This window comes from Stomoxys calcitrans, chromosome 2 (assembly GCF_963082655.1).
Source record: "Stomoxys calcitrans chromosome 2, idStoCalc2.1, whole genome shotgun sequence".
NCBI lineage: Eukaryota > Metazoa > Arthropoda > Insecta > Diptera > Muscidae > Stomoxys > Stomoxys calcitrans.
Window position 1 is genome coordinate 131541487 of NC_081553.1, and position 12062 is coordinate 131553548.

At 40.7% G+C, this 12062-nt stretch overlaps 1 protein-coding gene across 1 annotated transcript in view; it reads right to left on the reverse strand.

Annotated features, from left to right (window-relative positions):
- Positions 1-3635: 3635 nt before the first annotated feature.
- Positions 3636-12062, reverse strand: part of LOC106089013 (tyrosine-protein phosphatase non-receptor type 23) — a 39745-nt gene continuing 31318 nt past the window's right edge. Inside the window, exons 2-4 of the mRNA XM_013254754.2 lie at positions 4862-5031; positions 4523-4799; positions 3636-4460 (exon numbers count right to left, since the gene is read on the reverse strand). Coding sequence (XP_013110208.2) covers positions 3843-4460; positions 4523-4799; positions 4862-5031 — 1065 coding nt within the window. The 3' untranslated portion in view covers positions 3636-3842. The remainder of the gene's footprint in view (positions 4461-4522; positions 4800-4861; positions 5032-12062) is intronic.

Consider the following 12062-nt stretch of genomic DNA (forward strand, 5'->3'; position numbering starts at 1 on the left):
TTGTAAAATAAATAAATAGTTTTATACTTACGTAAAATATATGTGTATTTTATTTTGAAATATAAGTACTTGTATTAAAGGTAAGTGGAAAATTCATATTCAAACAAAATAAATTATGAGCCATTTATAGAAATTTTCGAACAATAGAAGCGATGGGGTTGGGGAATCAGGAGACGACTTGGCAGTTTTTGCTGAACACTTGTCTGGGGAACTATTGACCACATTTCTAAAGTCTGGCGGATTACGGGAAATTGTAAATCCTCCTGCCACAATCAAAACTGCAGGAGAAGGCGTCGAAATGGGACCCGACCAGCCCTGTGTGGGTAAATCATCCAGTATCCATCGATACATCGACAGCAGCAGTTAGAGAAGCATGTAAGAAGGAATCGTCCATATCGCAAGTTTCCGGTGCCTTCTATCCTGCCCCTGGATGCGAAACGAACTTCATTATGATAAGGTCGAACGATTCTTGTGAGGACAAACTTCTGGGGGACTCAGAAGACGAGACTACTACAACAGTGGTAAAAATTCTTAATTCTGTCTATGGTTTCCGCAGATAAATCTCGTCCATTGTATGCCCGCTTTTGGGGCACTAAAGGTTTTTCAGTTGGCAGGAGGATTTGACTTTTTTTTATCCAGGAGACATCGGGGTGGGGGTAATGGTTCGTGGACAAAGAACTCCCGGATCTAAACTACTCAAGGGTATGGGGAATGGGAGACACAGAACAGATTCACTAGTAGCGAGCCTTGAAATTAATAAGTCTATTACTGGATAGCTTCCTTATATTATGCACACATCAAGCCTTAAGATGCTGGTTCTGGAGGGAAAAAAAGTGGGAAGTGATGATCATGCACACACTACATATAGGGAAGTTCGTATATCAACGAAAGGCTTGAGCTGCTTATCGAACATTTTATAAGTTGCAATCTGGCGATTTGTAACAATACTGATATAAACTGACCTTTAATACCTGAAACAGGCAGGAGGTACTAGATGTTACCTTTGCAAACAGAAGAAAGGTGGATTGGCATACATTTCGGCACACATTATGCACGACTATCCTCTAGACCTGAAAAGGAAGTTGAAACTGCGGATGATATAGACATAATCGTCAAGCGGATCACGAAGGACTTTAATCACTCTCTTATGTCAGCATGTCCTAGAGACAAACCAAGGGGCAAACAGCGACCACCATGTTGGACCCTCTTGCAGAAAACTCTTCTGAAGGGTGAAAATCACAAAGGCACCACACGACTGGGACGTCTATAAGGCTGAGTTAGGAAAATACAAGGGCGAGCTGAAAAAAGCTCAGAACAAATCCTGTATCGTGTAGGATACATCTGAGGCCTCTAGGCTAAAGAAGATCCCTAAAGTCAGAGAATGTACTGCCAAAGTCTAATGAGGAAACACTGGAACTACTGGTTTACACACGTTTCTTGGGAAACTCCCCGACGGACAACGTGGCGCCAGAAGAGTTTGCCACTGATATGAATTCATTGGAGATAGTTGGGAAAATTGTTTCGGAGTCGTAAATCCTTTGGACGATAAAAAGTTTTGACTTCTTTAAATCCCACGACCCTGATGATATATCACCGGTTGAATTACACGCTGTGTCCGATAGACTGGCTGCTTGGCTTAGGGAGATATACTCTGCTTTTTATCAGCATGCCGAACATATCTGTGGGATAGAGAGACACAAAGGTAATTTTCATTCCAAAAGCCGGAAAAACTTACCACACAAAGAGAAAAGATCTTTGCCTTATTAGTCTGTCATCCTTTATGCCATCCTGTTTAGGCAACAGCTAGCCTATAGTAAGGGCAAGTCCACTGAAACAGTACTTCACGGTCTAGTCGCCCTCATAGAGGTTTCTCTCGTTGTTAATGGTAGCATCATGAAGGAATTGTAGTTTCTAGGCTTCAACACTACCGAAAGAAAGCAGTCGCAAGAGAAATGTGGACAATATGGCGGCGCTCAAGGCCTTGGATATGAGGACGGTGAGCTCGAGGAATGTGACGGATTGTTTGGAATCCCTGGATAAGCTTCGGGTTCACGATGTGATAGTTGAAATGGATTCCCGGATACGAGGGGATTCCGGGAAATGAAGGACCAGACTAACGCGACAGGTGGGGTTTGCCTGCGCCTGGCGGTCTGGGTGATCTTGCGTATGTAACACTGGGCTCCTCAGATTTGCGAGCGGAACGGAATAGTTAGGACGGAGGGTGCGATAAAATCCGGCGAAGGTATATGCGCGATTGCTTGAGGGATATGCGTATTCACCCTCGCTCACCCTTCTTCCTGCTTCTAATACTCGTGTATATGGTGGGTAGCCCATTCAACCTAACCTACCTTACTATAAAATGCGCATTTGCAAGCTCGAGTTCTACAAAGATGGGTTAGCAAGGGAAAACTTCAAGGAGGTATACTGACTCTTCTACTTTGAAATACAGCTATTAAGAATATATTATTGTCTCTGGAAGAAAAAAATTTAAAAGTGGTCGTGCCTACCAATGACGTGGCAATTGCGGTTGGGGAAAATTTTCCAATCACTCTTAGAGATATATTTCAGGAAGCTCTACGTACGACAGCAAAGTGGGTTACCGAAAGTGATTTAACAGTAAATCTGTCTACTACGGAAGTAGTTCTTTTCAGCAGGAGATACAAGTTACAGCCAGTGGCACCCTTCTTCTTCGAAGGAGCATAAAACCTAATTTTTTTTTGGAAACGGCATAAAGTCAACTTTTGCCCTATATACATGCAAGAGAGATATATGCAAGTAAGCCATAGGTAAAAATTCGGGATAACACGACCACTGTAGTCAATTAAAGAAGTGGCGGAATGGCTTCTATTGGTAAAAATATAAATGTGCTCATGAACATTCCATTAAGGAACAGGGGTATATTACCTAACAAATATCGCCAGCATTACGAGGGGATAACCGCCAAAATTTTTTTCTGGTTTTCTCGCCAGGATTCGAAACCTGACATTTAGCGTTATATGCCCTTCGGTGGCCTCCTAGCATAGATTATATGGTGGAATGGGTAATTTATTTCTGAATTCAAGAGCCGCCCTTGGCAGTCGCAGATCTCTCAACGAGATTCCGGGCTACAGATATATCCCAGGGAACTGTGAGACTAGGAACTGCATTACACATTCCAGAGGAACTTGAATCAGTTCCTCTGGAATACGACACACAATGGCAACGAATGACATGTAGTCACAAAGTGGGGATTGTAAACACACCAAAGTGGAGGACGGAAAAACGGTAGGAGCTAAAGACGTCTGTCTCTGGCGGCTGACTACCACTTAAACCTAACATAACCTAAGGCTTCACTATGGGATTTTATTAAATTAATCTACTGTATGAAGACTGATCAACGAAAAGGTGAAATTATATTTTTACCAAACAATTTATTCGTTAATTTTGCCACTCCACGATTTAAAGCAAACCTCGAACCGGTTATATTTTTTTCGGTCTTGGCTTTTCAGTTTCGATTTCATAACCAAATACCCATAATCAGCCATTAGTTATGGTCCTTCGCGACATCTCCAATTTTCTTTACTTTCTCAACAGTAGTCGGGTTGTAATGCTGTCATACTACTGCCCATTTACGAAAATAAATCGTCACATGTAAATACTTTATCATCACCACAAAATTGGCAAAACTGGTACAAATCTTTTCTTTATTATTAACGATTTCGTAGATAAAATTTTTGAAAACTATTTATCATCAACTAGTACTAAAAATAAAACTCAATAACTGTAAACGCAACATAAAATCTCCTCAATGACTATCCTTGGCCGGCCGATCTTCATGAGTAAACCGGACGAAACCCAAGCGTCTAATAGTAGCCAAACGATATATCGTGCAATGGCTGTGAGGTTCCCTCCGGCAGGGCATAGTCTCTAGCCAATTGATCCAATAAGCTACCACCTCCGCTGCGGCTCTGTGGTTGAGGTTGCTGATAACGGGGTTGTTGTACAGGAATAGCCTGAGGTGCTGGTCGAGGAGCCGGAGCTGGACCAGGTCCGAATTGGAAGGGTTCCAGTAGAGGACGGCCGCCAGAGGCTGGTCCTAAAAAGCCTTGCGCACGTGCACTCGATGGCGATGGTGTATCGGGAGCAGGGGCGTATATTGGGCGAGATAAGCGCAAATTTGGTGAGGACCCACCATCACCGAATGATGTGCTCTGCGAGTATTCAGACTCAGGACGAGAAACTTTCTGAACAGGCGAATATACTACATCGGTGGTACGTTGAGCGCCTGGTATTTGTAGTCTGGGCGGTGCGGGACCTACGGATTTCGAGGGTATATTTTGTGGTACATATTGCGGTCTGCGTGGTGGCTCAGGTTCAGGTTCCTCATCTTCGTATTGCACATATTGAGGTTGGGGACGTGGTTGTGGTGGTGGTGGTGGTGGAGGCGCCGGTCTATACTGAGGCTGGGGACGATTGATACGCTGTAATAGGGAGAATGTTGTAAATACTAAAACAGATTATTTTTCACACCGCTTACGCTCACCTGTGGTCTCTGTGGTCTATTTATTGGCTCTTCTTCATAGTCCGGTTCTGGTTCACGTTTTGTTTCATCAACTAACGTGGGTGGTGCCACAGTTATACCTTCTCCGGATGGTTGAAAACCATATTTGTTGGCTCCATATTCGACAACACGCACTTTGCCGGTTTCGTCCACATAACCGTATTTACCCTTCACTTCGCCAGTGGCTAATTTGGTTTCGATTTTGAAAGAGCCATCAGCGCCTTCGTATCCATAAGTGTAGGAACCATCTTCATTATGTCTGTGAAATAAAAATTTGTTTATAGTTTCCATTTCTTTTAAAAAATTTATCGAAGAACTCACTTGTTTATTTGTTTTAGAATTGGCACAGGTGTGGGTCTTGGCGAATCTATTTGGGGGGAACTGGGTCGCAGTCTTATGGGTGCAGGTCTTGGAGTATTTTCCTGATAGTCTTGATAATCTTGTGCATGTGTCGCTGCACACAGTATGGTTATTAAGAAAAGACGCTTTAACTGAAATATAAAAAAAAAAAATAATAAAATAAGGAAATGCAAATAAAAAAATACGTTTGTGATAAAAATGACAGGAGTTGAAACCTATTTTTAAATATTCAAAACCAGGCCACATTCAAAACCAGGCTGTTTTGCCCTCGAAGCATTTACAACGACAACAAACATTATGCAGTCTCTCCGCAGTTTGAGCAGCTGCTTTAAAATCGAAATGTTTTCGAAAACATTACCGACAGCTTTCTTCGAAGTTATGAGCAAAATGTTTTCTCATTTAAACAGTTTATGCCATAGTCGGCAAACATGACCGATATGGGGGATGGGGCGGCCACTCTGTGACTTTTCTTTGAAAATATATATCAGATTTGTGTTCTACTCTAAAATACCTATTATTTGAGTCTCATATTGCAATGGTCAGGAAATACTTCCTATTTGGGTGGTATAATGGGGATGGGGTGGCCCCATTGACACTTTTCCCGAATATTGATATCAGATTCGTGCTTTACTTCCAAAGACCTTTCATATGAGCCCCATTTTGCTATGGTCGTAAATTAGTCTTCTTTGGGCATGTTCTTGAGGTGGCCCCTCAAACACATGGTCCCACATCTGGATATCAGATTCGTATTCCCCAGAAAATTTGTTCCAAATTTCGATTGGGGGGTTGGGGTGGTCCCCCAAACACTTAGTCTGACAATATGATGTCAGAAAAGTTTTCTAATCTAAAATACCTTTCATTTGAGTGCGATTGGTGTATACATACATATATATATATATATATATATACCAAAATCAGTGTTCGGTTCGAAATGTGTTCATTCACCGTAACGTTGCGTCCAACAGCATCTTTGAAAAAATACGGTCCAATGATTCCACCAGCGTACAAACCACACCAAACAGTGCATTTTTCGGGATGCATGGGCAGTTCTTGAACGGCTTCTGGTTGCTCTTCACTCCAAATGCGGCAATTTTGCTTATTTACGTAGCCATTCAACCAGAAATGAGCCTCATCGCTGAACAAAATTTGTCAAAATTTGAACACATTTCGAACCGAACACTGATTTTGGTAATAAAATTCAATGATTTGCAAGCGTTGCTCGTTAGTAAGTCTATTCATGATGAAATGTCAAAGCATACTGAGCATCTTTCTCTTTGACACCATGTCTGAAATCACCCTTTATATATATATTTGGTAGGTTTTGGGGTGGACACCCCACCCTAGATACCCCACCGATATTTGGATACCAAATTTTTGTTTGTAGGTTACTATACGAGGGCACACAAAATTTCGCTTAAATCGCTCCACCCATCTCCGAGATCCCGCACCCTCTTCACATATCAAAAAATGTTGTACCCTATTTTCACCACGGGATCATTATGCACCATCAGTGAAAATTTCATGAAAATCGGTTCAGCCGTTTCTGAGTCTATAAGGAACACACAAATAAACAACCACAAATCAATTTTTATACCCTCCACCATAAGATTGGGTTATACTAATTTTGTCATTCTGTATGCAACACCTCGAAATATGCGTCTGAGACCCCACAAAGTATATATGTTCTTGATCGGCATGTCATTTTTAGTCGATCTAGCCATGTCCGACCGTCTGTCTGTTGAAAGCACGCTAACTTTCGAAGGAGTAAAGCTAGCCTCTTGAAATTTTGCACAAATACTTTTTATCAGTGCTGGTATTGTAAATGGGCCAAATCGGTCCATGTTTTGACTTCTTGAGCCTCTAGAGGGCTCAATTCTCGTCCGATTTTACTGAAATTTTGCACGTGGTGTTAACTTCCAATGACTGTGTTAAGTATGATTAAAATCGGTTCATAATCTGGTATAGCTGTCATATAAACCGATCTTGGATCTTGACTTCTTCAGCCAATAGAGCTCACAATTTTTTTCCGATTTGGAAATTTTGCATGAGGTGTTTTGTTATGACGTCCAATAACTGTGCTAAGTATAGCGTTAATCGGTGTAGAACCAGATATAGCTGCCATATAAACCGATCTTTGATCTTGACTTCTTGTGCCTCTAGAGGGTGCAATTCTTATCCGATCTGGCTGAAATTTTGTACAACGGTTTCTGTCTTGACCTTCAACATACGTGTCTTATATGGTCTGAATCGATTAATAGCTTGATACAGCTCCCATATAAACCTGTCTCCCGATTTTGATCCTTAAGCCCCTACAAGGCGCAATTCTTATCCGAATGAACTGAAATATTACACAATGACTTCTACAATGTTCAGCATTCATTTATGGTCCGAATCGGACTATAACTTGTTATAGCTCCAATAGCATAACAATTCTTATTCAATATTCTTTGTTTACTTATAAAGAGTTACCGCGCTTAGAACTCGACAAATACGATTCATGGTGGAGGGTATATTAGATTCGGCCCGGCCGAATTTAGCACGCTCTTACTTGTTATATATAACATTCAATTTGTGTTCGTTTGCCGGTTTGTTTGTTTGTTCCGTATAGACTCAAAAACGGCTGAAATTTTCACAGATTGTGTAGGTTGGTCTGAAAGGAAACATAGGCTATATAATTTTTTAATATCAGGAGAGGGCGGACCCTCCCCCTTACCCCAAAAGTACTACCCAAAAATAAAAGTGGACCGATCGGGACATTATGGGATCCAAATGAAAGGTATTCAGGAGTAGTGTACGAATTTCATAATAAAAATTTGGTCCAAGTAACTGGGAGCCGCCCCAGCCTCAAAACCTCTTAAAATAGGTTTATTTGACGATCATGACAATATGGGACTCAAATAAAAGGTATTCGGGAGTAGATTACGAATATGGTCAGGAAGTAGGAATAGGCTTTAAAATTTATTAATAACGCAAAGGTGCGGACCCTTCACCCTATGTTTGTTCCGTATAAACTGAAAAACGGCAAAACCGATTTTCTCGAAATTTTCGCATATTGTGTAGGTTGGTCTGGAAGGAAACATAGGCTATATAATTTGTACATATCGGGTTGAAAATTTGCGTTCAAGTCTAGGCGGCACTTTTCGTCCTAAAGATACGTCAAGTGGGTTATTTGACCCATTATGACAATATGGGTGTTTTGGGGTACTCCCTAAAGCGCCTCTAAACTGAACTTCATTTCCGTTGGGAATAAAGAACGAATTTGATATTTATTTTCAGTAAAAAGTGTCGGTGGCAGCCCCAGCCCCAAAACACCCTCCAAACGGTTCATATTTACCGGCCAGGGCAATATGGGGCTCAAATTAAAGGGATTTGGAAGTGCAGCATGAATTCGATATACATATTTGAGTAGAAATGTCTGAGGTGCCATCCCTTACCTAATGAGAACATTACCATTAGGAAGAACATTACCACCAGGAATCGAGAAGGGGCAAATTCTCACACATCAATGAGTGCTTTCCGGTTCAAGTTTAAACTCAATGATAAGGGACCTTTTTTAAAGCCGGATCCGAAGTGTCCCCACGCTAAAAGGATATTAGAGAGTTAAAGAAGACTCAGCGGAGTGGGTCCGGTTCGGCTAGTAAATGTATATTGAAGCACCTCCATAGTATTTTTTCAACATTTCGCACTAATCGACACGAGCGTTTTTTTGTGTGATTGTCAAAATTTGTGGAATCCAAATAGAACAAACATTTTTTGCGGCAAGGCCTTCAAGGAAAATCGAATGTATGTTGGTGAAACAAATATTCAATGATGTCTCTCTCTCACGGTATGTCACATGATGATATTGCATTATAAGTTCATGCGCGGTATCAACGTTGTCTGGGTTACAACGGTCGTTTTTGAAGATCTTCACGAAATTCGACTTCTAGCGAGTGTCGTCCAAGACTTAATTAATTAAACCAATTTTGTAACGGTGCTGTAGGATGGTGCTCCATCACCGAACAAAGTTCATCAATACACTCTTGTCGTGATAATCCACGTCGTAATTTGTGAAAAAAGGTCGCACAAAAATGTTCACGAGTTAAACTTTCCAATGGAAATATCAGATTGCATCTGACAACACTTAGTGTTGCCTAGGCCAACATTTAATATAGAAGACCTCGTATCTCCTCCATTTATTCTTCTTGTGTTGGTGTAGGGTATTATTCAGTCAGCACCTCCCCACTTTTGCCTTACCTTACTTGTTTGGCAGTAAATGTTCACAAACATGAAAGTGTAAAGTCCATCCAAAAGGTAAATTTGCTGTTTGAGCGCATTTGAATACAAATTGCTTCCTGCTCTGTATGGCACATGCGGTGGAAACTTTATCTTTGCTATGTGCTTTGAAGTTAACGATATTCAGTGGACGGCATTGTATTTCACTTTTTGGTGGTTCAATGGGTAACATTGTTTTTCTTTTTGTCTCACCTACGCATCACAGTGTTTCAAGGCTCACAAAAATGCTATTGCTGAAGGACTAGTTTAATAATTCCGCATTTATTTTACTACTAAGTGGGAATAATCAATAATTTTCAATCCAATCTTGCTTTATAAGTGAGAAGTGATGTATTTTAAGCTTTTAGCAAAAACGGATAATAAACACACCTTTTATGAGCTTAGCTATTTTAAAATTTCAGCTCAATATATAAATTTTTAGGGCTATTTCGTGATTGCAACTGACGGTCAGCTAGATGGATAGAAACACTGACATTTTTAAATTTACGACCATGAATAATATATCCGTTTGAGCTCTTTTATTTTGATCTTCAAAATCTTTTTGTGATTTTTCGAACATATTCTGGCTCGAGATCACATTCAATGTCTTCTATTCAAAGAACTTATAAAAGTTGGGCAAGTGTGTGTTATTATTCAAAACTGGCATGGTGGATCGCGATTTCTGATACGCCATGTGTCTTCATCAACACTTTTGTCAAATTAATTATGGTGCCCTTCATACCCAACGACTTTTGAGTATGTTGTAGAGCACGCTTTTGTTTTGAAACATCTCTAACTCTCCTTAGCGCAGTAAAAGAGAAGAAGGCCTTACTTTCCCCTATTTCGATACAAACTAATCATCATTGCTAAGAACATCAAATACATCAACATTGCCACTGCCAAACTCTTTTTGTTGTGCACTTGAACATTCTTTGAATGTCACTGCAAGGACTTTTTGTGCTTATGCCGCATTGCCCTACAGCACAGCGACGGGCCGGTTCCTTTGGTTTGTCTGCGTGCGCTTTTTGTTTAGATTTTTAACATCTTTTCGTGGATATATTTGAACATATTCTAGCTCGAGTTCATATTCAATGCTTTCTATTCAAAGAATATCATAGCAAAGAACTTTCAAGTGTGTGTTATTATTCAAAATTTAAACTTCTCAAGGAAACGGGGAATGGGAGACACAGAGCCTGCATTCTTGCAAAGAGTAGTCTAAATGTTTTTCTTCTTCCGTCGCTAAGCACTGAAGATTTTGTAGTAGCCAGCCTTGAAATAAACAAGTCTCATTACTGGCTGGCTTCCCTATATGTGGCACATGATTCAGAAATGCCGCCAACAAACCTTAAGTCGCTGGTTGAAGCTGCTTCTGTAGGGAAGGGATGGGGAAGTTCGGATGTCAACGAAAATGGTGAGTTGCTTATTGAATATATTATAAGTTGCAATCTGGAGATTTGTAATAAAGGGGATAAACAGACCTTTATTACCAGGAGCAGGCAGGAGGTACTAGATATTACCTTTGTATCGGAAGATATAAGTGGAAGAATATGCGGCTGGGAAGTGTTGGATGACCAGAGCTTCTCTGATCTTCGTTATATTAGTTTTAACCTTGGAGAAAATACTGAAGTAGTGGCCCCTCGGCTAAACATAAGAAAGGCGGATTGGGATAAATTTCGGCACAAATTCTGCACCACTATCCCTTCTAGACTAGAAAAGGAAGTGAAAACTACGGAGGATATAGACATAGTGGTCAAGCGGATCACGAAGGCCCTAAATGACTTGCTTGTGTCAGCATGCCCTAGTGCCAAGCCAAGGGGCAAACAGCGACCGCCATGGTTGACCCCAGAGCTGGTTGGTCTAAGGAAGGCCTGCAGAAAACTTTTCAACAGACAAAAGCCACAAGAGCACCACTCGATTGAGACATCTATAAGGCTGAGCTAAGAAATAAGGGCGAGCTGAGAAAGGCTCAGAACAAACCCTGGGTAGAATTCTGCAGCTCAGTGGAGGATATATCTGAGGCCTCTAGGCTAAGGAAGATTCTGTCCTCGAGACTTACTACGGTGGGTTATATCCAGAAGTCAGAGAATGTATGGACAATGTCTAGTGAGGAAACACTTGAACTACTCGTTGATACACATTTCCTCGGGAAATTCTCCAACGGACAACGTGGCGTCAGAAGAAGTTGTCACTGATATGCATTCCTCGGAGGCAATTAGGGAAATTGTGTCTGAGCCGAAAATCCTTGTTGGCATACTCTTTCCAACATTTCGGCCGGCATCTCACGAATAAATGCTTCAATGTTGTCTTCCAATACGTCAATTGAAGCGGCCTTATCTGTATTGACATGAGCTTAACCATAGCCCTACAACAAATAGTTCTGAAATAGTGCTGTGCGGCAAATGGCACCGTCTTGTTGAAACCACATGTCACGCAAGTCAAGTTCTTGCATTTTGGGCAAAAAAATAAAATTGAATATGGTCTAATGATGCTTCCAGCCCATAAACCGCACCAAAATGTGACTTTTTCTGAATGTATTAGTTACTTTTGCTATGCTTCTGACTGATCTTCACTCCAAAATTTACAATTCCGTTATTGAGCCAAAAATGAGCTTCTTTGTTGAACATAATGCGTTTTTAACGGAGCACGCATTTTGATAATGAAATTCAATAATTTGCAAGCGTTGTTCGATTGTAAGACTTGATTCATGGTTAAATTATAGACTAAATTTAATATGTTTGAACGTGAAACAAAACACCAAACGTGCGTGAACTGTTTAAACTAGTGTTGCTAAAAAGATAATAGCTAAAAAAATCACCCTTTCGAAGCGTTAAAAATACGGAATAGTTTCTTTTTAACTAAAACCAAAATATACAATTTGAACTGTTCCTCAGCACCGTGCTCCGGCATA